This window comes from Lathamus discolor, chromosome 1 (genome assembly GCF_037157495.1).
Source record: "Lathamus discolor isolate bLatDis1 chromosome 1, bLatDis1.hap1, whole genome shotgun sequence".
Taxonomy (NCBI): Eukaryota; Metazoa; Chordata; class Aves; order Psittaciformes; family Psittacidae; genus Lathamus; species Lathamus discolor.
Window position 1 is genome coordinate 5,726,222 of NC_088884.1, and position 22,771 is coordinate 5,748,992.

The window sequence follows — 22,771 nt, forward strand, 5'->3', positions numbered from 1 at the left end:
AAGAATAACACCCTGTTCTTAATTCCAGCCTGTATTTCCTAGTTCATGCCTCAATAGCTTATGCTTGGATGGATTCTTCAATAAGTCAGTTAAGACACAGACCCCACTGGAAATTGCAGTTTTGACATTAATCAGGGAAATGAAGAATTTTCTTTTCCTAGATGTTGCTCCTCTTTTTTTTTTTCCATAACTAAACTGTCCCATTGTGGAAATGAACTTTTTAAATGGAATTCCAGAACTTTCTAAAGAGCTACCAATTTCTAAAGACAATCACTGAAACTGTATGCACTGTGTCCTGAGCTGCTGCTTTCTGCTTCCTGAGTCCTTATGTTAGTGTAGGATCAAGAAGCTTCATGTTCTAATGATGTTTGTTCGGTGCTCTAATGGTGGTGTTTGAGAGCTGAGTCAGCTTGTGGGAATACTGTGGCTGTAGGTCATAGAATGATAGAATCCCAGGTTGGAAGGGACCTCAAGGATCATCTGGTCCAGCCTGGGGACATTATTCCAATGACTGATTGTTCTCATGGTGAAAAATTCTCCTCTTGTGTGCAGTTGGAATCTCCCCAGGAATAACTTGCGCCCATCATTCCTTGTCTTTTCCTTGTCTAAAGGGAGTTTCCATCTTCTTTATAGCCACCCTTTAAATGCTGGAACATGGTGACACAATCTTCCTGAGCCTTCTCCAGGCTGAACAATCCCAGCAATCTTAGCCTTTCCTCACACAGCTTCCCAGCCATCTCTGTGGCCCTCCTCTGGACCCTCTCCAGCCTGTCTTCATCTTTCAAAAGACCAAAACTGAACCTAGCATTCCAGCTGTAGAATACTGACTACAGTATTCCAGATGTGCAGATTTTGCGAGGTTTTCCCAATCCCCAAGGAATTTAATACTGTCCTTTTTAATGGGGCAGCAGTAAAAGTATTCAGCAGCATCTTAGAATCTACACCAGTGGTGAGAATTCTTGTGCAGAACACTCCGGAGGGACCATTTGGGGTATGGACGAACCAGTGTTCCTGACCTGCGTGCTCCTTGGATACTGCTGTGAAGTTGCCAACAGGAGGAGGGTCAATGAAATCAAGTCCTCAAAGAGCTTTATTTGTAGATCGGTTGCAGTTAATGACTTAAACCAAAGGAACTTGGATTCACTTGCTCATCAGTTGTGTTCCTCCTCTTGCACCTTCCAATCTGGAGGCATTCTTCTATGCATTTTAAGGCAGACAGATGTCAGGGTCAACAAAATCAATAATCTGTTGGTGGTGGTTTGATTTCAAGCACTTTGTCATTTTCCTGTCTATAAAGCTATCACAGTAATGTGATTAGGTTCTGTATTTATTAGTATTCAGTCATTAAGTAGAGTTCACATGCAAAATGTAAAGGAATTAATAGAATATTCGGGATATACAGACTTTGCCTAAGTTCATGTTTGGGGTTCATTGAGTTTTTTTAGTCCCAAACTGGAGTATGCAGGTTTAGTTGTGAGATGGTAGCAGCAAGCAGACCTGTGCTTAGTAACAAAGGAGCATCACCAAAATATGAGGGGTTTTCTGCTGTATTACTGCCAATTTCAGGATGAGATTGTTTTCTGCTGCCGTCATTTGCTTGTGTGTGGGGCACCTGTTTTCCTAAAGAAGTTTCCTTCTGGAAGGGTAACAAGTGGACTTTATTGCTACCAGGAAATAAAGGGGTTTGAGGAAACTGAGATTTTTCCTCCCCAGTCTTTTCTCTCTCAGTATCCTAATTTACAGTCTTCTGGTGTTAGGGGCTGCCTGTGGAAGTAACTGTGGTTTTGTGGCAATGATACGAAGGTGGGTGTTTTCATCACACTTGAAGTCCTGCAGTCTGGGCCTCAGGCATACAAATAATGCTCTCTAAGCTTGTGTTTTACACCCAAGGAGCATGCCAAACTCAACCAGTTCATTGTTCCTCTTTGTACCCAACTGGAACTTGGGCAACAGAGATTTCTGCTAGGGAAGTACAAGACTTAGTGTAGGACATGGACTCCTGAGAAGATGCAGTGGTGCTATATATAATAAAGAAGTTAAAATGTCATGTCACTATTAATCAAAACCCAGCTATCTTCCAGTAGATTGAATGGTGGCATCATCAGTCAGAGGTGCGGGAGCTTTCCATACAGCAATATGGAAGCAGAAGTGAATTGTTGCTGTTCAAACCCTTTCTAAGCATTGTGGGCCTCAAAATAGATATCTAGCCACACTTACCAGACTTTGGGTGTTTATTACACAAGGTAAAAGCCCTTGTGCTTTAGAGAAAGGATGTTTTAAGTGTATGCTCGTGCTGTGGGTTTGATTTGGGGCTGTTCCAGTAGCTGCTAAAGTCGCTTGAAATTTCAGGCTGGAGGTCCCCATTGTGAGGTGACATTTTGAAGAACCATGATATTTGAAGAACGATAAGGTTCAAGTGTCTTAATGGTATCTGGGCATCTCTCATCTGTGTGAATGATGGGTGTTGTGTTAGCACCTCCAGTCCAGTATGTTGGACTTCGGCCCATTTCATGTGGTGTGCCTGAGAGACTCTTCTGCAGTTGAAACTCAGTCCTGTGCTATAGAAGACCTGAACTTGCCAGTCTTTCTGCAATACTGTCACTAACTTTGGCAAGAGGAGCCCAAAATAATGTATAAATACTGTCTGCATTGTTGCTATTGCATTAGGAGTACTTCCTCTGAGCTGCACAAGGATAGAAAGAGCGTATCTTTGCCTTAATTACAGATCTTTCACCAGGAATGAAGCATTTAATGCATGTTTAATTATCACTTACTAAATGCTTAATTATCGCTTACCCTCTAGAAAATCAAGGGATGTACAGATCTGTTAAACAACTTGTTCCATGTTATTTTCCAGGAGGACCAGATGATAACTTAATTGAAGGTGGCGGATCCAAGTTTGTCTGCAAACCGGGAGCCAGGAACATTACCATCATCTTCCATCCCCTCCTCAGGTAAGACAGACTTTCTACTTGTTTCTACAGGTGCAAGTAAGTAGAATTAATCTTTGTTCTTTATGGGCATGTTGCCACTTCTGAGATAACATCCCACAGCAATGGGCTTGCTGTAAAGTTGTTGATGTGCACATCTATAAAGTAATCACTCACTGAGCTTGTTGTCGATGCTCTTTAATCTTTCTCAGTAGCATACACCAAGTGGGATTGCTTGATGGGGTGACCCTATTTTATTGCTGACTGTCCATTATAGAATCATAGAATGGTGTGGGTTGGAAGGGACCTTAAAGCTCACCCAGTTCCAACCCCTGCCACGGGCAGGGACACCTTCCACTACAGCAGCTTGCTCCAAGCCCCTGTGTCCAGCCTGGCCTTTAACACTGCCAGGGATGGGGCATTCTGCTTATTAAAAAGTCAGAAGGATATTTTACGAACTGCAAGGTAAGTTCATTTTTTGATAAACCCACTATGGTCTATGGACTGCAAATTCAGTGCCTGATTTCAAGTGCCCTGCCAATTGCTAACATCTTCAGAGCTCATCAGGTACTACTGGAACTTTAAACCAGAGCAAGCCTATGATAAGCCTCTTCGCACAGTCACTCACCTCTGATACTTTAATTTTGCTCTTTTTGCTTTGCAGTTTACCAGTTCAGCTTCTTAGTTTTGCCTGAATTAAATAATATGATGTTTTTCCTCAGTTCATGTCAATCTCCCATCTCTGCTTTTGTCTTGTAGAGTTTTCCTTTATCATCAGACACGTCCTTTCCTATTCAGTGCTAGCATGAGAGCATCCTTTAGAGCATTTTCCTCCTTGGCTCTGTATTGCTCACTATCATGAGTCACTTAGGCAGCAGGGCATGTCTCTCAATGCTAAAACCCAAGCAATAATAAAAGAGTAATAAAAAGTAATTGGAATCTGATCCCTAGAGGAAGGAATAACCTGACTGACGTTTCAGTAACTGAGACCTGTGGTCATTTATGACTTTTTAGAGCTTAAAAATGCAGACACAAAGTGCATAAATTCCTTTGAATTTGAATTTCTGATGTCAGGACATGAGATATTGGAATCGTCTTGAGAATAGCTGCTTTTGTGAAGACACACTCCATCTTTCCTTGATAAAAGGACATTGTACATTCTCCATTTATTCCTAGGTGCCCATAATGAAATGAATAATTTCATCACCATATTTTGTTTTAAACTCTTTTGTACAAAAGAAATGCGCTAAAAAATAAATCATCTGCAGCACAATTTATAGTTTTCAGCCATTTTACCATGAGAAAAGGTGGACAATGGTTAAGATGCTGTTCAAGATATGACCACTGAGATATGGGCTTCAATCCCTTAATCTTTAATGAATTTACAGGCTTCTTTCAAGCACCGAGAGGGGTGATGATGCTCTTATTTCTATTGATGAGATACTTGACATTGATTTGGAAACTGGTGGAAATACTCCTTTCTTTCTCTTTGCCTTCCTGCTTAATTTTCCCCCCTTTACTTGCCATCCAAGTCAAACAGGAGTGCTCTGCTTTAAACAGCACTTCTCACAAGCACTTCACTTTCATTACCAGCTTGCAAGATGGGCGGTAGAAATAATTGGCCTCATAAAAAATAATTGCTTCAAGATGAAGGTATCTGCTTACAACATATTTTTCATGCCAGCCATCTGCAGCATCTTCACTTCCTTGCACTGAGTAGTTCATCAATAACTGCATGAGGGGGAGGAAAAGACTCTGTGACCCAGCTTACCCTTTTCTCACTGCAGAAAGAGGTGAGTTTGGGTGTAGGTGAAGACTCTGGAAACTCCCTTAAGGTGATTTACCTGCTTGAGTGATCAACAGAGTAAATCGTGAGTCCTTGCTGTATTAGATTTAATTCGTGATCCTCAGCTTTGGCATGTGGGTAATGCCAAATAGGATCATAGGATCATACAATAGTTAGGGTTGGAAAGGACCTTAAGATCATCAAGTTCCAATGCCCCTGCCATGGGCAGGGAAACCTCACCCTAAACCATGCCACCCAAGGCTCTGTCCAACCTGGCCTTGAACACTGCCAGGGATGGAGCATTCACAACTTCCTTGGGCAACCCATTACAATCCTTCAACGCCCTCACAGTAAAGAACTTCCTCCTTATATCCAATCTAAACTTCCTCTGTTTCAGTTTTAACCCGTTACCCCTTGTCCTGTCACTGCAGTCCCTAATGAAGAGTCCCTCCCCCAGCATCATTATAGCCCCTCTTCAGATACTGGAAGGCTGCTATGAGGTCTAAATGCAGTGTACATGGCATGACCATAGGACTGGATTTCTTTTGCTGATAGTAATTCCCTACAGGGAATTCTGTTCCTGATGGGAGTCAATAGCCATGACCTGTCCTACCAGCAAACTGCCTTACCTATTGGCTCCTGTTAAATTTGGCTCTATGATGCTGGCTGTGCTGGTAACATGATGAATATGGAGGATTTGCTTAAAATATTGATGTTTGCAATAAATACTAGCACATCATCTTCTGTGTGTGTTCCTTATGTGTTGCACTCCTTGTTCGTTAGATCTTTGTCCCCCTTTAATAGACATCATTGTTTAACCGTCAAGCTCTCAAGCAGCTAATTGCAGCAGAGTGTGAAGTTTTCGCTTACTTCATCTTCCATTTGTTGTTGTGGTTCCTTATGGCCTGCCTCAGTCATCTTTCTTCCATGTCACTTGTACAGGCTTCAAATGAATCTGTTTTGAATTCATATTGATCAATATTTTATTGTTGGGGTTTTAAGTTGGGGTTTTTTTCCCTATCTTTATCAAATTCACATAAATTGTTGACCGAAGTTTCAGCTGTGTACATTTTATTAGGAAGCTAAATTCTTCTCAAAGTGTTAAGCTAACTGGATCACTGAAAAACCAGACATTGGCATGATGATTTAAAGCCTGAACATCACATTAAGTGATGTCTTGAAGATGTAATTCAGCACAATAATGTTAGGTGGAGAGCTGTAACCAGAGCATTCGTATTCATCATATTCATATTCATCAGTCTGAATGTCTATCTTTTGTAATACCAATATGAAACATGTCATTGTCCATCACATCAGAGTTGCGCAATCACAGCATTCAACTGCTTATAATAGTCTTATTTGGATGGTTTCTTATTTACAAGCTGAGGTTGAGCATGACTCCAGATCCTTTTGAAGAACAAAGGGTCTGGAACATCAGGGTTTCAGAGGGCTGTGAATTAACCCCCGTATCTCCAGCATTCAAAGTTTCTTTAGAGAAACTCTTAACTTACCACCATGGAGAGTCCAAGGGCAGATACATACGAGTGGTTTTCAATGTCTTCCTTCCCTCAGACTCATTTAGAGCAACAAGCCAGAGTTGGGAAGTGAGATGTGCTGTCATTTGGGATGCAAGTCCTGGATTTCCACTAGGACAACTGAGACTCACCAAGCCCCAGCTTAATTACCAGGACTTAATGACACTAGCACACACGTACTAAATGAATAGTGAGGTTTTGGAAGACAAGTGGGTATTCTAGCGGAGATGGTTCCTGGGAATAGGTTTTACTAACTACATATGAAAACTAATTGCACTTCCAAATTAAAGAGGGATACACCTCTGATTTCCCTTAATTACATTTGGCGGGAGGTGTCAAAGTATAAAAGTTACCAAAAGAGTCCAGTTGCTTTCTTCATCCTTCACTGCCAACCCGCATCTGCTTGGATCGTGGAAGCGCTGGTGTTACTGGTGTGTGGACTGACATCTCATGTTGGAGGAAGGGAACACGCAGGATCAATGTGGAACCCTTACGTTGTGAATATCGAACAGCCTGAGTGATGTCTGTTGTACCATTTGTTTGGTGGGGATTTCTTTCTCTTTTTAATGTCTATTTGTTTCAGCTGGCATTTGAAAGGCACTTGGCTCTTCAGGGTAATAATCATTTTACATATGCTTTATAGAGTCTGTTTATTATCAGACAATTGAAGAGCAGATGTCTGCAGTCTTGAGCCTGGAGGGGGAGGGACAGGAGGGACTGGGGTAGAGGGGATGAGGGCATCTGGAATCGTGAAAGCACCATTGATGCTAACTCAATTGAACGTTGTTTGGATGTTGGGTATTAAGGCCACGAGGGTATCCATTTATTAATATCAGCCACACTTCATTAAGATCAAGCAGCAATTAAAAGGGCTGTAGGATGGAGGAGAAAGCCAAATGTGCATTGATTCGGAAGAAGCAGTTGCTTCCAAGCAAGCTTGTGTCCTTGTGAAGGAGTGGACTAGGGAGCCTATAAATTGACTTGGCAGCCTTTGCCTCTCTGTCTAGTGGGCTTGTCTATCTTGGGGGATGTCCCCCTTCACCAGATGGGATGAACTGCAATGTGTCAGCGGTGTTCTAATCACTGCCTTTGATTTCAAAGTCTGGGGAGTGCGGAAGTGAAAAGCAAAGTGTTGGATGTATTAAAGTACCCAAAAAAAGGGGGAAAAAGGAAAGGCAGAATTACTGATTTGACTTTGCTAATGTTGTTTGGGATGTAGGGACTGAAGTTTAATGCTCTGCCGTGTGCATGGTCCAAAGCATTGCAGAGTTAGCAACTTCTTGGTATTTTGGATTGATCAGAGTGGGGGTTGGAAGAGCAGGTAATGATTTGACATTTGAATTTAACAATTAAACGATGATGTTAATTTGTACTGGTCTCCATCATTTGAAGCAATAGGCTGTTTGCTTGATAGCATTTGAGGAATGTCCTGTATCTTCCAGTTATGTTAATGCTGATAAAAGAGTGATTGCTCTTTCAATGAATAAAATAAATGCTTTGGGGAATAATCAAGGATAATAATTCACTTCTGCTGCCTGTTGATATCAGCATGTTCCTCACTGACTGCTGGCAATGAGCTCTGAGCCACTGAAGGTCACATTTCAGGCTTCACTGGTACCTTGTCATTGAGAGGGAGATGCACAACATATAGAATATGTGTGTACATGCAGGGACGTAGGTATTAGCAGTGAAGTTTTAGCTTTCCATGCTTTGGGAATAATCATGCCTGTTTAATTCAGGATATACCAAGATAAAAGGTGCTGCATGTAGAATTTAAACCCTCTGTTGATTTTGAAGGTGCTGGGAGGGGATGGTAAAGTTGTCATCGGTTCCTGTGAGGCATCTTGAGTCCTTTGGTCTTTGTGAGCATCAAGTGCTGCTGCATCTGAGCAGTGTTTGTGATTGCAGAGCTGTGATTGATATAAAACTAGGTATATGACTAAGAACCCAGTTACATATATATCAGTACTTCACTGATAATCCCTTTTATTAGTATATTTGTCCAGCTGTAATAATGAACAACTAATTTGATTTTAACATATGCTGTAATATCTTGTAGCTGTGTACTATAAAATCAATATTTCATAATATGAGGAATGTGTTATTTGGGAAGCAAAAGGAGTGTGAAAATGAGATTAGTTTATTAGTTACATTTAGTATGTTTAGACTGTGTTAAATGATACCATGTACGCTAAGGAAAGGGGTATTTTATCAGTCTGAGGGGTATAGATTGTTAGTGAAGTAGATGGAAAATGTCAAATGGTCCTAGAGCACAGATAGTGCGAAATAATGAGAGCTGATGTCTTTAGCTTTTAGAAATCAAACCTGAAATACTTGATTTTAGAGAAATGGATGAAACTGACTCAGCTGAGAGAGGGAACGTGCAATACTGTCTGCTGAAGTTTGTACTTCAGTTTGAATAAGGTTCGGGGAAGGAAAAGTCTGAGACGTTATGTACACAGGATAACACTCTTTGCAGACTTTTAAAGTTCCTGAGCCCTTAAAAATGAAACCCTCCAGATTTTATGAATACTGTTTGAAGGCTTGAGGCATACCCCTGTGTCCTGGGTTTACCAGGAGCCGTTTTGCTCCTTCTTAGTAGCTGGTGCAAGCTCTGTGTTTTGACTTCCAGCCTGGGCAGAGAGCTGATAACACCGATTGCTCTCAATTGTTGCTCAGTAATGTTTATTCTGGCCAAGGACTTTGTGAGCCTCATGCTCTGCCTGGGACGAGGGGGAGCTGGGAGGAATCAGAGACAGGACACCTGATCCAAACTGACCAAAGAGGTATCCATACCACAGCACGTCATGCCCAGGATGTAACGGGGAGTGACCCGGAAGGGCTGGGACTGCAGGGTTGGACGAGGGATCGGTCGGTGCTCGGCTGGGGGAGTGGGGCGAGTTATTGGTCGGCTGGTGTTGAGGTGTTGTGTTCTCTTCCCTTGTTATTTCCTTTATCATTGTTATCATTGGTGGTAGCAGCAGTGGTTTGTGTTATACCTTAGTTACTAAACTGTTCTTATCTCAGCCCGTGGGAGCTGCATTCTTTTCGATTCTCCTCTCTGCCCCTCCAGGAGCAGGGAGAGGGCAAGAAGCAGGGGTAGTGAGTGAACGAGGTTTGTGGTTGGGTTTAAACCACGACACCCTGTTCTTAAGAGAGGGGAAGAAACATCATTTAGTTAATCTAAGTCTCACTTCTGCAAGAGAGGCAATACCTTCCCTTTAGAGAGGGAGACTGTGAGGCAGAGAGAGAGAATCCCAGAGTGGTTTGGGTTGGAAAGGACCTTAAAGCTCACCCAGTTCTAACCCCCTGCCACAGGCAGGGACCCCTTCCACTAGAGCAGCTTGCTTCAAGCCCCTATGTCCAACCTGGCCTTGAGCACTGCCAGGGATGGGGCAGCCACAGCTTCTCTGGGCACCCTGTGCCAGCGCCTCAGCACCCTCACAGGGAAGAGCTTCTGCCTTAGATCTAACCTAAAGATGGTTCAGGCTCTGCGGTGTGGAGAGACAAATGGGGCTCCGCTCAGGAGATCTCAATTCCTGCTTCTCATTAGGGTGCCGGGAGTCACCGTGATGCTTAATAACCCCATCTTTATTTTGGAGTTATTAATACTCATCCCTGAGTGTGACAGACGTTTGATGCAGCTTTTCCTACACTGGCTGTTTACTTCAATTGACCTGAATCGTAATCTCAAAGGAACAATTTGACACCCACCTACTGAATTCTTTCCTCCTCCCTCCTCCCCTGGTTTAATGAGTGTTTAGAAGACATTGAGTTGACGAGTCCCTTGCTGTTGACATTTAGTACTTTATATCCGTCAACAGCAGGGATGGATGTTTCTTGCAGGCGAATCCTCACTCTTTTCTCTTTGACAAGCTCTCATAAAGTCTGAATTATAAAGACACGTTGCAGAAAAGCTTCTTGTTGTCACACTGCTAAGAAAAGGTTTAGTTCTGAGTGAGGCCATCACAGAAGCGGGGCACAGGAAAGGGGATGGGGAACAGCTTCACATTTTGTGCCTGTTTTTTTCTAACCCTCGATGCTTTATGAGAACTGACAGCCTTACTGTGTGTGTCTGATTAAAGATGACAGTTTATCAAAACCTTAAGGTAAGGCAGTTCATATTCCATGACAGAAAATAAAGCAATCCCTCCCCACCACCGCCCTAAAGAAAACTCTTTACAGGCCAAAAAAACCCTCCCCTCTTAATATGTGATCCATTGATTTTATATTGGCTGTCAGAAAGCAGGCTTCAGCAGATCAGTCAAGTTTTGGGTTTCCAAACATGCTTCATCCGTACGGAAAATCAACAGCTTGTCAGAAATCTCACGTCTCCAGCTCCTCCTTTCCTTCGGATGAAATGCAACCTGAAGGAACACAGAGATTTTGACATTTGCAAGAATTTAGGCTGAATAGCTGCAGTGTTAATTCAGTTCCATGGTAATGAATCACTTCTAAAGCCTACTCTGTTCAGCAAGGCAACCAAGTGGTTTAGCTGATTTCTTAATCACAGAACAGTTGGGGTTGGAGGGACCTTAAAGCTCATTTAGTTCCAGCCCCTGCCACGGCCAGAGACACCTTCCACTGGAGCAGCTTGCTCCAAGCCCCTGAGTCCAACCTGGCCTTGAACACTGCCAGGGATGGAGCATTTACTTCTTCGGGTACCCTGTGCCAGCGCCTCAGCACCCTCACAGGGAAGAGCTTCTTCATAGCAAACAATTTTTGGTGACTCTTTTCAGTAAACTCATTACAGAATCATCGATTCAGAGAATAGTTTGGGTTGGAAGGGACCTTCAAAGCTCATCTAGTCACTGCAACGAGAAGGGGCATCTTCAGTTAGATCAGGTCTCTGCAGCAGCAGTAAGAGTGGTGTTTTCAAACAATAAAGAGAATATATTAATGCTTGCAATACATAAGGTCAAATAACATTGCTAAATAAATGCAGAACCCTCAGAAATTGTCTGTTTCTTCGGTTTGGGATACCCAAGTTGATCGTTTTTAGTCCTGAACAAGGTAGCTGAGGCTGCAGTTGTTCTACATAGGAAGAAAAATTGGAGACCTTCTAGAAATGCAGGTCGAAGGAGGTGATCCTGCCCCTCTGCTCTGCTCTTGTGAGACCTCACCTGGAGCATTGTGTGCAGTTCTGGTGTCCTCAACATAAAAAGGACATGGAACTGCTGGAACAAGTCCAGAGGAGGCCACGAGGATGATCAGGGGACTGGAGCACCTCCCGTATGAAGACAGGCTGAGGAAGTTGGGGGTGTTCAGCCTGGAGAAGAGACGGCTGCGTGGGGACCTCATAGCAGCCTTCCAGTACCTGAAGGGGGCCTATAGGGATGCTGGGGAGGGACTCTTCATCAGGGACTGTAGTGACAGGACAAGGGGTAATGGGTTAAAACTGAAACAGGGGAAGTTTAAATTGGATATAAGGAGGAAATTCTTTCCTGTTAGGGTGGTGAGGCACTGGAATGGGTTGCCCAGGGAGGTTGTGAGTGCTCCATCCCTGGTGGTGTTCAAGGCCAGGTTGGATGAAGCCTTGTGTGGGATGGTTTAGTGTGAGGTGTCCCTGCCCATGGCAGGGGGGGTTGAAACTGGATGATCTTGAGGTCCTTTCCAACCCTAACTATTCTATGATTCTATGAAATAACACTAAATACAACAAGAAGGGAAAAATATTGTTAAGTGTCAAGTTTGGTTTCCTTCTACTAAGGTCTCCAGAGCTCTCGAAAGAAAGCCTTCACTCTGCTGTGTTTGGAGGATGGTGATTGACAGCCATGGAGAGCCGTGGTCTGGTGGGAGGTCAGAGAGTGGAGAGTTCAGAGCACAGCAAAACATGGAGCAGGAAAATTGGAGTTCTCTAACACAGGGAGGAAGTAAAACCTTCCTCTTTTGCTACAAGTCTTCAGTCTAGACTCATTCTTCATTTCATTTTGCAGGGCTCTGCAGTTTATCACTGCAGTCCATTCCTCGTGAAAGTCATCCCTCTTGATACATACCCTGTAATTGGTTCTAATGAAAATGGGTCTTACAATTTACTGTGAAAATCAGGCTGGGCCTGCACGCATGGAAATTGTTAACCTGAACTGAAAGGAAATTGATGTTAAAAATAATGGAAGTGAATTAATTGCAAGGAATCTCTAGATTGCTGGTTGTTATCTCTTCTTAACATTGGTATTTAGTTCATTCTTCTTTGTGTCGTTCCTAAATTACTGGTTCATCTCCTTCGCAGGCAGTATTATTTGTAGTTCTTCGTGACACTTTGAGTATTTTGGGAGTATTTTCAGCTTCCCATTCATAGAATCATGGAATGGTTTGGGTTGGAAAGGACCTTAAAGCTCATCCAGTTCCAACCCCCTGCCACAGGCAGGGACACCTTCCACTGGAGCAGCTTGCTCCAAGCCCCTGTGTCCAACCTGGCCTTGAACACTGCCAGGGATGGGGCAGCCACAGCTTCCCTGGGCACCCTGTGCCAGCGCCTCAGCACCCTCACAGGGAAGAGCTTCTGCCTTATCTCCAGCCTGAACTTCCCCTGTTTCAGTCTGAACCCATCACCCCTTGTCCTGTCACTACAGTCCCTGATGAAGAGCCCCTCCTCAGCATCCTTGTAGCCCCCTTCATGTACTGGAAGCTGCTCTGAAGTCTCTACTGGGTCACTGGGGTCTCATCCAGCTCAATCTTGCTTCTATGGAAGTGGTGCCAAACTTGTCACCTACATGATCTGCTGATGATAAAGTTCATTCAGCCTCCACTCATCTGCCCTTTTCCTCCAAAATCCCTGCTGCTGGCATGTGTCCAGTCACACAAGAGGCACATCCCTGGCAGTGTTCAAGGCCAGGATGGGCAGGGCCTTGCATGGGATGGTTTAGTGTGAGGTGTCCCTGCCCATGGCAGGGGGTTGGAACTGGGTGATCTTGAAGTCCTTTCCAACCCTAACTATTCTATGATTCTATTGTATGATTCTATGTGAAGTGCCCATTTTCTGTTGTCAGATGGGAGGAAATCTGCCACGTGCCTTCCTCAAGAGCCTCCTAAAGAAAATGTTTGGCACCTCTTCCATATTAAAACAACAAATAGAAGTTGTCAAGGACTGGGAACTATTGCTTGAGTAAGCAGAATGGGTACTTATTATCAGGTTTGGGTACGCCCAGGCCAATAGTCACGTGTGTTTTTTTCTGGTTAGTTTAATGAAAAGCAGCAATGGGTTTAATTGCTGGTTGTCATTTGTAACATGGTATATGCAGTATTGGAGTTATTCTGATAATGTGTTGTAATTACCTACCATCAAGCGTTTTACCACATTCAAAATGCAGTCTTGGAAGTAATGTAGCTAAGTTCTTTGAATCGAAGGCAATAGCTAGAGGGAGTACAATATCATATTTAAATGTCAATCAAATCAGTCAGGTAAACAAAATGAAGGGGGGGGGGGGGCTTTCTTTCCTCCATAAATACTTCCTGTGCCCTTCAACCATCCCAAAAGCAATAAGGAACATGCCTGGAGGGCTGATAAATAAAAGCTATATGAGTTCCCTGCACATATACCTGCATTAAAAAGTATTGCCCATCCTGCATAAAGTGCTCTCCAGAAGCGCTGTGTTCAAACCCAGAGCAGTTACTATTCATTTTGGCTTTGCTGTAGTGGGAGAGAAAGCCTCGCATAGGGTAGCATTGCTCCTAATTCTGAGTGAGAAATGACAGTGCTAAATGGTAAATGGGGCAAAGGTGTTTAGAAAGGCAGAGGTTTCAATTTGCACTGACTTTACGCTCACGAATGAATCAGCAGATGCAAATGAAGCAGGGGAGGCTGATCTACCAAATTTGTATGCTCACTTGCTTCAGTCCTGTGCTTAGTCTGGCAAAGAAGAGGGGGGAGGGAGAAAAACACCTGAAATCTAATGAACAGAATTGTGGCTTATGATGACCTTTGCCTACTGTTATAATTCTGATGTAAAACAACCAAATTCCTGATGATGTTTAATCAGCAAAGTTGAATTTTGATGCAGTCACGTGCCGCAGTCCTGTTACTGCTGCAGAAAGTCATTATAATTCATAGCAATAGTCTAGATTCATAAGGATTAACACCAGTGACCTGCCACCTTTTCACATTCTTTATATCCTTGGTGTCGCAGAGCCTGATACAAGATAGAAGGAAGGTGGGTTCCCAGCCCAGAACCCCCCCGTGTGCTGGGCTGCACCCCCAGAGCGTGAGCAGCAGCTCAGGGAGGGGATCCTGCCCCTCTGCTGTGCTCTGGGGAGACCCCCCTGCAGCCCTGATCCGGCTCTGGGGCAGCAGCACAAGAGGGACGTGGAGCTGCTGGAGAGAGGCCAGAGGAGGCCACAGAGATGCTGCGAGGGCTGGAGCAGCTCTGCTCTGGAGCCAGGGTGAGAGAGCTGGGCTGGGGCAGCCTGGAGAAGAGAAGGCTCCTGAAGGGGAGACCTCAGAGCAGCTCCAGTGCCTAAAGGGGCAGCAGGAAAGCTGGAGAGGGGCTTTGGACAAGGGCCTGTAGGGACAGGCCAAGGGGAATGGCTTTAACCTGCCCGAGGGGAGACTGAGCTGAGCTCTTAGGCAGAAGCTCTTCCCTGTGAGGGTGCTGAGGCGCTGGCACAGGGTGCCCAGAGAAGCTGTGGCTGCCCCATCCCTGGCAGTGCTCAAGGCCAGGTTGGACACAGGGGCTTGGAGCAAGCTGCTCTATCTGAAAAGGCCCCTGCTCATTGCAGGGGTGTTGGAATAGACCTTGCAAGGTCCCTTGCATCCCAAATCGTTCTCTAATTCCATGACAAGTAGCCTGCATTGGAAAGTCAAACTCTACACCCATTCAGATATGAAATTTATTTGAGTAACCAAGCCTAGATATTTGATTCAGAGATTTAAATTGATTGCATTTTGTTCTGCTTCAGAGAAGTGTATGTACATCAGTAGCCTTATGATGGGACTCGTGTTATTGCAGACCCTCTAAAGTCATGACCCAGAGTTTCTCCTAGCCCACACCATTTAATTTAACAAATGTTCTTCTAATTTACCATGATACCGAAAAAGAAGGATGAAAAGAGCTGTGTTGTGGCAGCGGTGACATTTTCCTTCTTCCAAAAAGTAGATGAAATCAAACTTTTCTTACCATTCCTTTCAATTCCTGAAGCTCAGGTAGATGTTGTCAGAGACTTGTCTTATGTTTCAGGTGGCTTGCCAGATTTTAAAGGCAATTTAAAACATGTTGTTTTCCTCTCCTTATCATACAGCATCAAACTGGGGTAACTGGAGCTGACAGCAGGTTTTTGTAGAGTTTAATAGGCGTAAATCTCTCTCTGGATGGTGTTAACATCAGACATGAAGAGCCTGGCTGGGATAGAAGAGTGTGTCAGTGTTGCTAAAGGGTGTTTTCGAAGACTTCCCCGTGTTTGCTGGCAAGTCCCAGCAGCTCAACACAGAAAAAAAGTCAGTTGTCAGAAGTCATTAGTGGTTGTCACTTCATAGGCCTTCACATGGAGTTCCGCCTTTGGAATTTCGGTGGAATCATGTTTTTTTGCTTCTTCTGCAAGTAAGTAGGGCAGTTGGATGTTGTACAGAACTGCTGGGATTTAACCCATTCGTAGCTTTATAGTTGTGGCTGCAAAGACATGATGACTTTAGGAGTTTGAGGTTCAGTTCCGTGCTCTGCCAGAACATTGTATGCTTCTAGTAAGTTTTTATACCCAGATCCCCAAAGGTGGTGCTTGATTTCATCCATGATGCTGGCCTTTGGGAATGGCTAGATCACCTTTGTTTCGACGTGTTGGCTTAGGACATATCAACTTTAGTACATCAGACCTTTTACTTAATTATGTTTCCACATTGTTTCACCTCTCTGTTTTCAGGTAGCCTCCAAACACTTATTTTAGTGAAGTGCCATTTTGAATTGCACTATAGTTGCACTGTCTCTACTGTTCTTTGTGAAACTAACCAAGTGACTGCTAAATGATGTGGTTTACTTCTGTTTAGAAATGAGTGCCCTTTCCATGGATGTATTCCTTAGTTTCTAATTAGGAACTTCTGGATTGTTAAATGGGATAATTTGACAAAGAGGAGGCTGATTAAGTAGAAGGGAAATAAGATAATATCTAGTAGTATAAGGTTTGTCTTGAAGTTGCTCAACCAGCACCATCCAGGAGTCCTTCATCTCTCATCTCCTAGAGCATAAGCGTTTGTTCTAGCCTTAAAAGCTTCTCCCAGTGTCCTGGGTTTACCAGGAGCCATTTTGCTCCTTCTTAGTAGCTGGTGCAAGCTCTGTGTTTTGACTTCCAGCCTGGGCAGAGAGCTGATAACACCGATTGGTTTTAATTGTTGCTCAGTAATGTTTATTCTGGCCAAGGACTTTGTGAGCCTCATGCTCTGCCGGGGACGAGGGGGAGCTGGGAGGAAGCAGAGACAGGACACCTGACCCAAACTGACCAAAGAGGTATCCATACCACAGCACGTCATGCCCAGGATGTAACGGGGAGTGACCCGGAAGGGCTGGGACTGCAGGGTTGGACGAGGGATCGGTCGGTGCTCGGCTGGGGGAGTGGGGCGAGTTATTGGTCGGCTGGTGCTGAGGTGTTGTATTCTTTCCTCTTGTTATTTCCTTTATCATTGTTATCATTGGTGGCAGCAGCAGTGATTTGTGTGATACCTTAGTTACTAAACTGCTCTTATCTCAACCCGTGGGAGCTGCATTCTTTTCGATTCTCCTCTCCGTCCCTCCAGGAGCAGGGGGAGGGCAAGAAGCGGGGGGAGTGAGTGAATGAGGTTTGTGGTTGGGTTTAAACCAGGACACCCAGCTATTCCAGCACGTGCATTTTCCTTACCCCTCCAATTTAGCCATCCCGGCAAGATGCCTTGAAAGCCACATTCACTGGCAAAGGTTTCCTTCTATCCTGGCTTCTTCTGCTCAAAGTCCACGTTGAAGCTGTGCTGCATTAGCCCTCTAATTTCTTCTCTGCCAGGACCTTTGCTACTCCGAAGTAATCACTGAAGCAGAGGTCTGAGAGGGAGACTTTAAAATCATGGAATGGTTTGGGTTGGAAAGGACCTGAGATCATCCAGTTCCAACCCCCTGCCATAAAGACACCTTCCACTAGACCAATGATTCCTTTTTCATTGCTTTCTCTAGGAGAGATGGATTTTGGGAGCCTTATTTAGACCTTTTTTCCCCATATTCTCAGCTACAAAGTGGTGCTGCTCCCCGAGGGTGTTAAAACTGTGGTTCAGAGGAAGTTATTTTCATCAATTAATACTTTTTGCACATAGTGCTACAGAAATAGAAAGGTTTTGATTTAGTTTATGTGCTTTGAATTCCCACATTTGAAATGATCCATTAGTAATGCTTTGGTGTCCTCATTAAATACCTAATTATATGGAGCACTTTTACAGTTTTTGCCAGTTTCTGATGGCTTTTACTGTGCCGATCATTGCTGGTGGTGACATTTAAACCATATGTTTGAATTCTCCCATCTCGTGTGTCTTGTCATTTAGTTGCTCTTTTTGAGCACTGATTCTATGATTTTGCAAGATAATTGCACAATTAGAAAGATGATGTCATTCATTGAGAGATACAGAGCCAGCAGGTATCCCCTCAAGAAGAAGACCTAGAGAACCACAGTGCAGCCACAGGAAGCAGCTGGGTTTGTGAGTAGCAGTGGTTGGGGCATGTTAGTAAGAATCCATTCCTTGGGGCAATTTATAATTGTATGTGCAGTATCCCCCTTTAGAAGCAAAATATATTGAGGGGAAAAAAAGCAAAGCCAAACATGACCATAGAAGTCACCTTAAACTTAGCCCGGAGGTGCTTTTTACACTAAATCTTTTGACGTTTTTGATGTCCATGCCATGACAAAGTTCGGGGATAAATTCCCACCTTGCATGACAAGCCACCCCAGAGAAAGCGGTTGTGTCACAGGCCATTAGTGTTCATCATTACAAAGTGTACTGTGGCTTTTTCCTTTGTTCAGCTCCATCGATACTGATCTAGGAGGTGTATAGAGGTGGCCAAGGGGTATAGCAAGAAGTGAAGTTTCAAGCTCTAGGGTTGTCTCTCTTGTGTGGCATCTCAAAAACAATGTTGGCCCAAAAGGCACTTGTACTGAATCGTTGGCATGGGGTGTGTGACTTCAGTGTCACTTGAGTTTTAATAGGGAATGTTGGTTTATGGACATAGATGAAGCCTGTGTGCTTCAAGGGAGCCTGCCTGGGGCAGGAGTTGGCTCATGCATGGGGATGGATATGTTGAGATGGTATCCTCAGGCCTTTGCATTATTGCAGGTTTCCTGTGGTGTCAGCAGAGCTGGTCAGTGTTTGTCAGCTGGAAAATCACTGCCTTTCACAACTTAACTGTGCTTCAGCTGCCATGCTTAGGTTGTTTTTCTTTTGTTTAGCTATTTGCTGTGTAACAAGTAGGACCACAACATCCAGGCCAAAAAGGTGCTGTGCCCTCCTTTCGCATATTACTGTCCCTTTTTTGGTGAATTTCCATAGAAGAATTTCTCAGTTGCACTAAGGATACTATTAAATCTTTGAAACATAACCTAAGAATAACCAGATTCTGTTTATTATAATAATACAAGTCACTGCAATGACTAAATACTGATACAGTCTGGTCTATCTTTTATGAAATCCAGAGCAAGACAAGTTAAGAGGATGTATATTCATGCGTAACTGAGCTTTGTTAGTGTGAGAGTCAAACCAATTGTTTCCTAGGGTCCTCAGAGAGGATTTTAGAGCACATCATCAGGCCCCCCAGGAATATGTGAGGTAGAGTTAGAAGATGGAGCTGATTTCAATGACAGCATCATCCAACAGATTCAGAGCACTGAGGTTCTCCATTCAGTTGCTGCCACAGAAGTGTAGCAGAAAACCAGAGGAATTTAGGTCTGAAGGTGTGAATGGGAACAAGAGGCCCTGGAGCAAGGCTTCATAGAAAGATGAGACATTTGGTTCTCTCTTCCCCGTGAGATGTTACTGATGTTCTTAACATTGCAGATCACAAAGTAAAACACAGCTTAAATTCGTGTCACATTTTTAGCCTAGAAGACCTGATCATTGATGCTTTGGAAGTTTGTCTCCTAGTTCCCATAATTTTCAGTGCTGTGGAGCCTTGCCTGTTGAATCCGTGGTACATCAGCAAGAAAAGCGTTATGGGAATGTGTTGTTTCTTAAGAGGATGGACCAAGTGTTAGTTTAGGATCTGGGCAAGGGTAGTTCCATTTAAATATCCACAACACAAACCTTGTTCACCCGCAGGGGGCAGGTGACTAGAACTTTGCAACACTGCTTTACTTGAGGTTGGGTCTTATTAGCCAACTTCTTTCTTACTGAACTTATCATCACACCCTGTTCTTTCTCCTCCTGTCTCATAGATGGGGGACAAGAATCAGAAGTGATGCACAAGTAGTCAGGATCACTTGTCTGTAGGTATGAGCCTCAGCAAGGGCTTATCAGGGTATTGCTGGACAATCACATCCTCATCTCATGCAGAAGGACCAAAGCTCAACTGATAATGAAATCCGCACATTGTCCTTTAGGATATTTATAACAACAGGGGGAAACTTGCTCTTGCTTTGCATGTCAAAGAGGTGGGAATATGTATTCCCACAGCTGAATTCCATCCACGGGTAAGTACAGTATGAATGTACTTCTGAATTGCATATAAAAGAGAGAGCACAGTCTGATTCTCCGCCTAGTGAAATAAATGTCTGCAAGGACATGACCTAATTATCCTGCTTCCCATTTTCCATCTACATGGAGTCTTTCAGCTTTGTGGATGCTTTATAAAACCACAGGTTTTTCTCATTGATCCTAGAATTTCCCTAATTTCAATGTCCACCGAAGAAGGTGGTGGAGTGTGTGTGTGCGTGTTATAATTATGTGATGACATGCAAATAATGTCTCTTAGGTAAAGAGTCCAAGATTCTGATATTGGTAAACCTTATATGAACCCTTTGATTAAGCTTAGACTGTGTCAGTCTCAGGGTAACGAGTTTCATTGCTTGTAAGTCCCAAGTGAAACATAACTACAGATATGACTAGATGACCTCTGAAGGTCCTTTCCAACCTAAGCTATTTTTTGATTCTGTAAAATCATAGAATAGTTAGTGTTAGAAAGCACCTTCAGATCATCCAGTCCCAGCCCTCTGCCATGAGCAGGGACACCTCACACTAAACCATGTCACACAAAACTCCATACAGCCTGGCCTTGAACACCGCCAGGGATGGAGCCTTCACGACTTCCTTGGGCAACCCGTTCCAGTGCCTCACCACCCTCACAGTAAAGAACTTCTTCCTTATATCTAACCTGAGCTTCCCCTGTTTCAATTTGAACCCGTCACCCCTTGTCCTGTCTCTACAGTCCCTAATGAAGAGTCCCTCTCCCACATCCTTGTATGGCCCCTATGATCTACCGTTCACCTCAAACTTCTTGTTCCCGTTTTCCATTCTGTCACTTCCTCTGTTGCCTCAACACCAAGTTGATGCTTGTAGTGCTAGGGCAAATATGAAAGCACTTTGATAAGCCAGTCTGCAAAGGGCTGGACATGATAAATTGAAATGTTAATTGTATGCAAAGGACCTTTGGAAACATGTAGGAATTTGGAGGAGGCTTGAAATTTCATAGATCTAATAACATCTATGTTGTCTTGGGCTTGGGTGCATTGCATTTACACGTGTTCCTTCAAATCATGAGCTGATGTCTCATGATCATGAGTTGATCGTGGATTGAGATGAAGCCCACTCTTCTTGGGCTATGAATTTCTATTTCTGAGCACCTCAAGGAATAATGCAGTAGAATCATGAAAGGGAATGGGCAGTTGTCATTCATTTTATTACAACATTGAAGTTTCAATGCCCTTGAAAACAGAAGCATGGTTTTGTTTGGTTTTACCTTAGCATGGCATTGTGTGTCTGGTTTTAATGGAACCTATGGTCTTCTTTCAAGACCACATTGCAGAGTCTTATATTCAGTGCCAGTTAATCTTTTCATAAGTCATTTAAATGTATTGAAATGTGTGTGTCTGTGGAAGGGAGGGGACAGGAGGAAAAGTCAAAGTCACCATTCAGCTTTTTTATCTCTACTTTAAAGGCAGAAGAACTGACAAAGCTTGTGCTGAGTTCACAGCTATCCCTTAGACTTCTCTAATCAAAGTATTAAAGTATACAAAAATACAAGTGACCCTATTTACCTATTTATTGGGGTAATTTGTTATAAGAATAATTACTGTTTTTATGCTTAAATCAATAGGTTTGAAGTCGTAGATTATTGTGAGGTTGGCCAATTTTTATTTCTCTTGGCTGCATTTCAGTAGCAAATTCACCTCTAGAAGTGTTGCAGCTCCTCCTCTTTAATGTCAGTGCTGTCCCATAGTGACCTGGTGCTGAGATGTATTTGGTTCCCCCCAACAGAAAATACTGACCTGACCTTTGAAAACAATCATTAACATTTATAAATGTTATTTTACTGTGTCATGTTGAGGGAAATGGTTGGAGCTGGACAGGAGGGATGCTTCTCGAATGGCATTGCTTCACTCATTCGTGTAACAACATATCGACAGCACCTCCTTTTTCACTCGTGAGCTGGCTGTCTTCCTGTCGTCTACCCTTTCACCTTTATTTTGGCTATACTTGCTGGTCTTTGAGGATTAGCTCTAATAAATAGCTTTTTATGATGTTACCCACTTTTTTTTGGATGTCAACACAGATTAAATGTAAATTTCTGTAGACTGTGGTTGATTATTGGTGTATTTAGGAAGAAGGGGAAGTTTTCTTGATCATTTCAATCCCTGGGTTTTCTGGAGCAGCCAGCTTCTGATGGACGTATCTGGTGGGGCATAGGATGATCTTGTCCATCTGTGAGCAGGATAAGAATGCCCTGCCTGTACCTTATCTCTAAGCTGAAGTCCTCTTCCAAAGAGAAATAGAGAAGAAGAGCCCGCTCTGTACAGCTTTGGCTCAGTAGTGACACTAAATTTCTCTTCTTGCTGCCTCTCCTGAATTTAATTAGGAAGCAAAACTAAGCCTAAAGGGAGGGGTTGTGATTGCCATCTATAAATACATCACATGAGTAAGTGTGAAGAAGGGCAAAGCAATTTGTCCAGTGTTGGTTGAGGAATAAATGAATATAACCTTTCCTTTCCGTCACTTGGTAAGACAAAGTTTGTTGTCTTACTTTTTTTCCTCACAGCTTATCCATATAGCTGATGGTAACACTCTTGGCAAGTGTGTATGAAGTTGTTTGGTTTCAAAATAAAGGGTAGATTTAGATCAGGCATTAGGCAGAAGGTCTTCCCTTTGGCGGTGTTCAAGGCCAGGTTGGACACAGGGGCTTGGAGCAAGCTGCTCCAGTGGAAGGTGTCCCTGCCCGTGGCAGAGGGCTGGAACTGGATGAGCTGTAAGGTCCCTTCCAACCCAAACCAGGCTGTGATTCTAAGGAAACCACTTTAATAATACAAATTAATAAATATGACATAGGAGACAAAGCAACATCATGCTGCTAGCTCTAAAGAGCAGCTCTTCTTAAATA

General features: G+C 43.5%; 1 protein-coding gene across 1 annotated transcript in view; it reads left to right on the forward strand.

Annotated features, from left to right (window-relative positions):
* EXOC4 (exocyst complex component 4) overlaps positions 1-22,771 on the forward strand; it is a 417,088-nt gene that overhangs the window by 200,908 nt on the left and 193,409 nt on the right. The window contains exon 10 of the mRNA XM_065672818.1: positions 2,858-2,954. Within this exon, the coding sequence (XP_065528890.1) occupies positions 2,858-2,954 (97 nt within the window). The remainder of the gene's footprint in view (positions 1-2,857; positions 2,955-22,771) is intronic.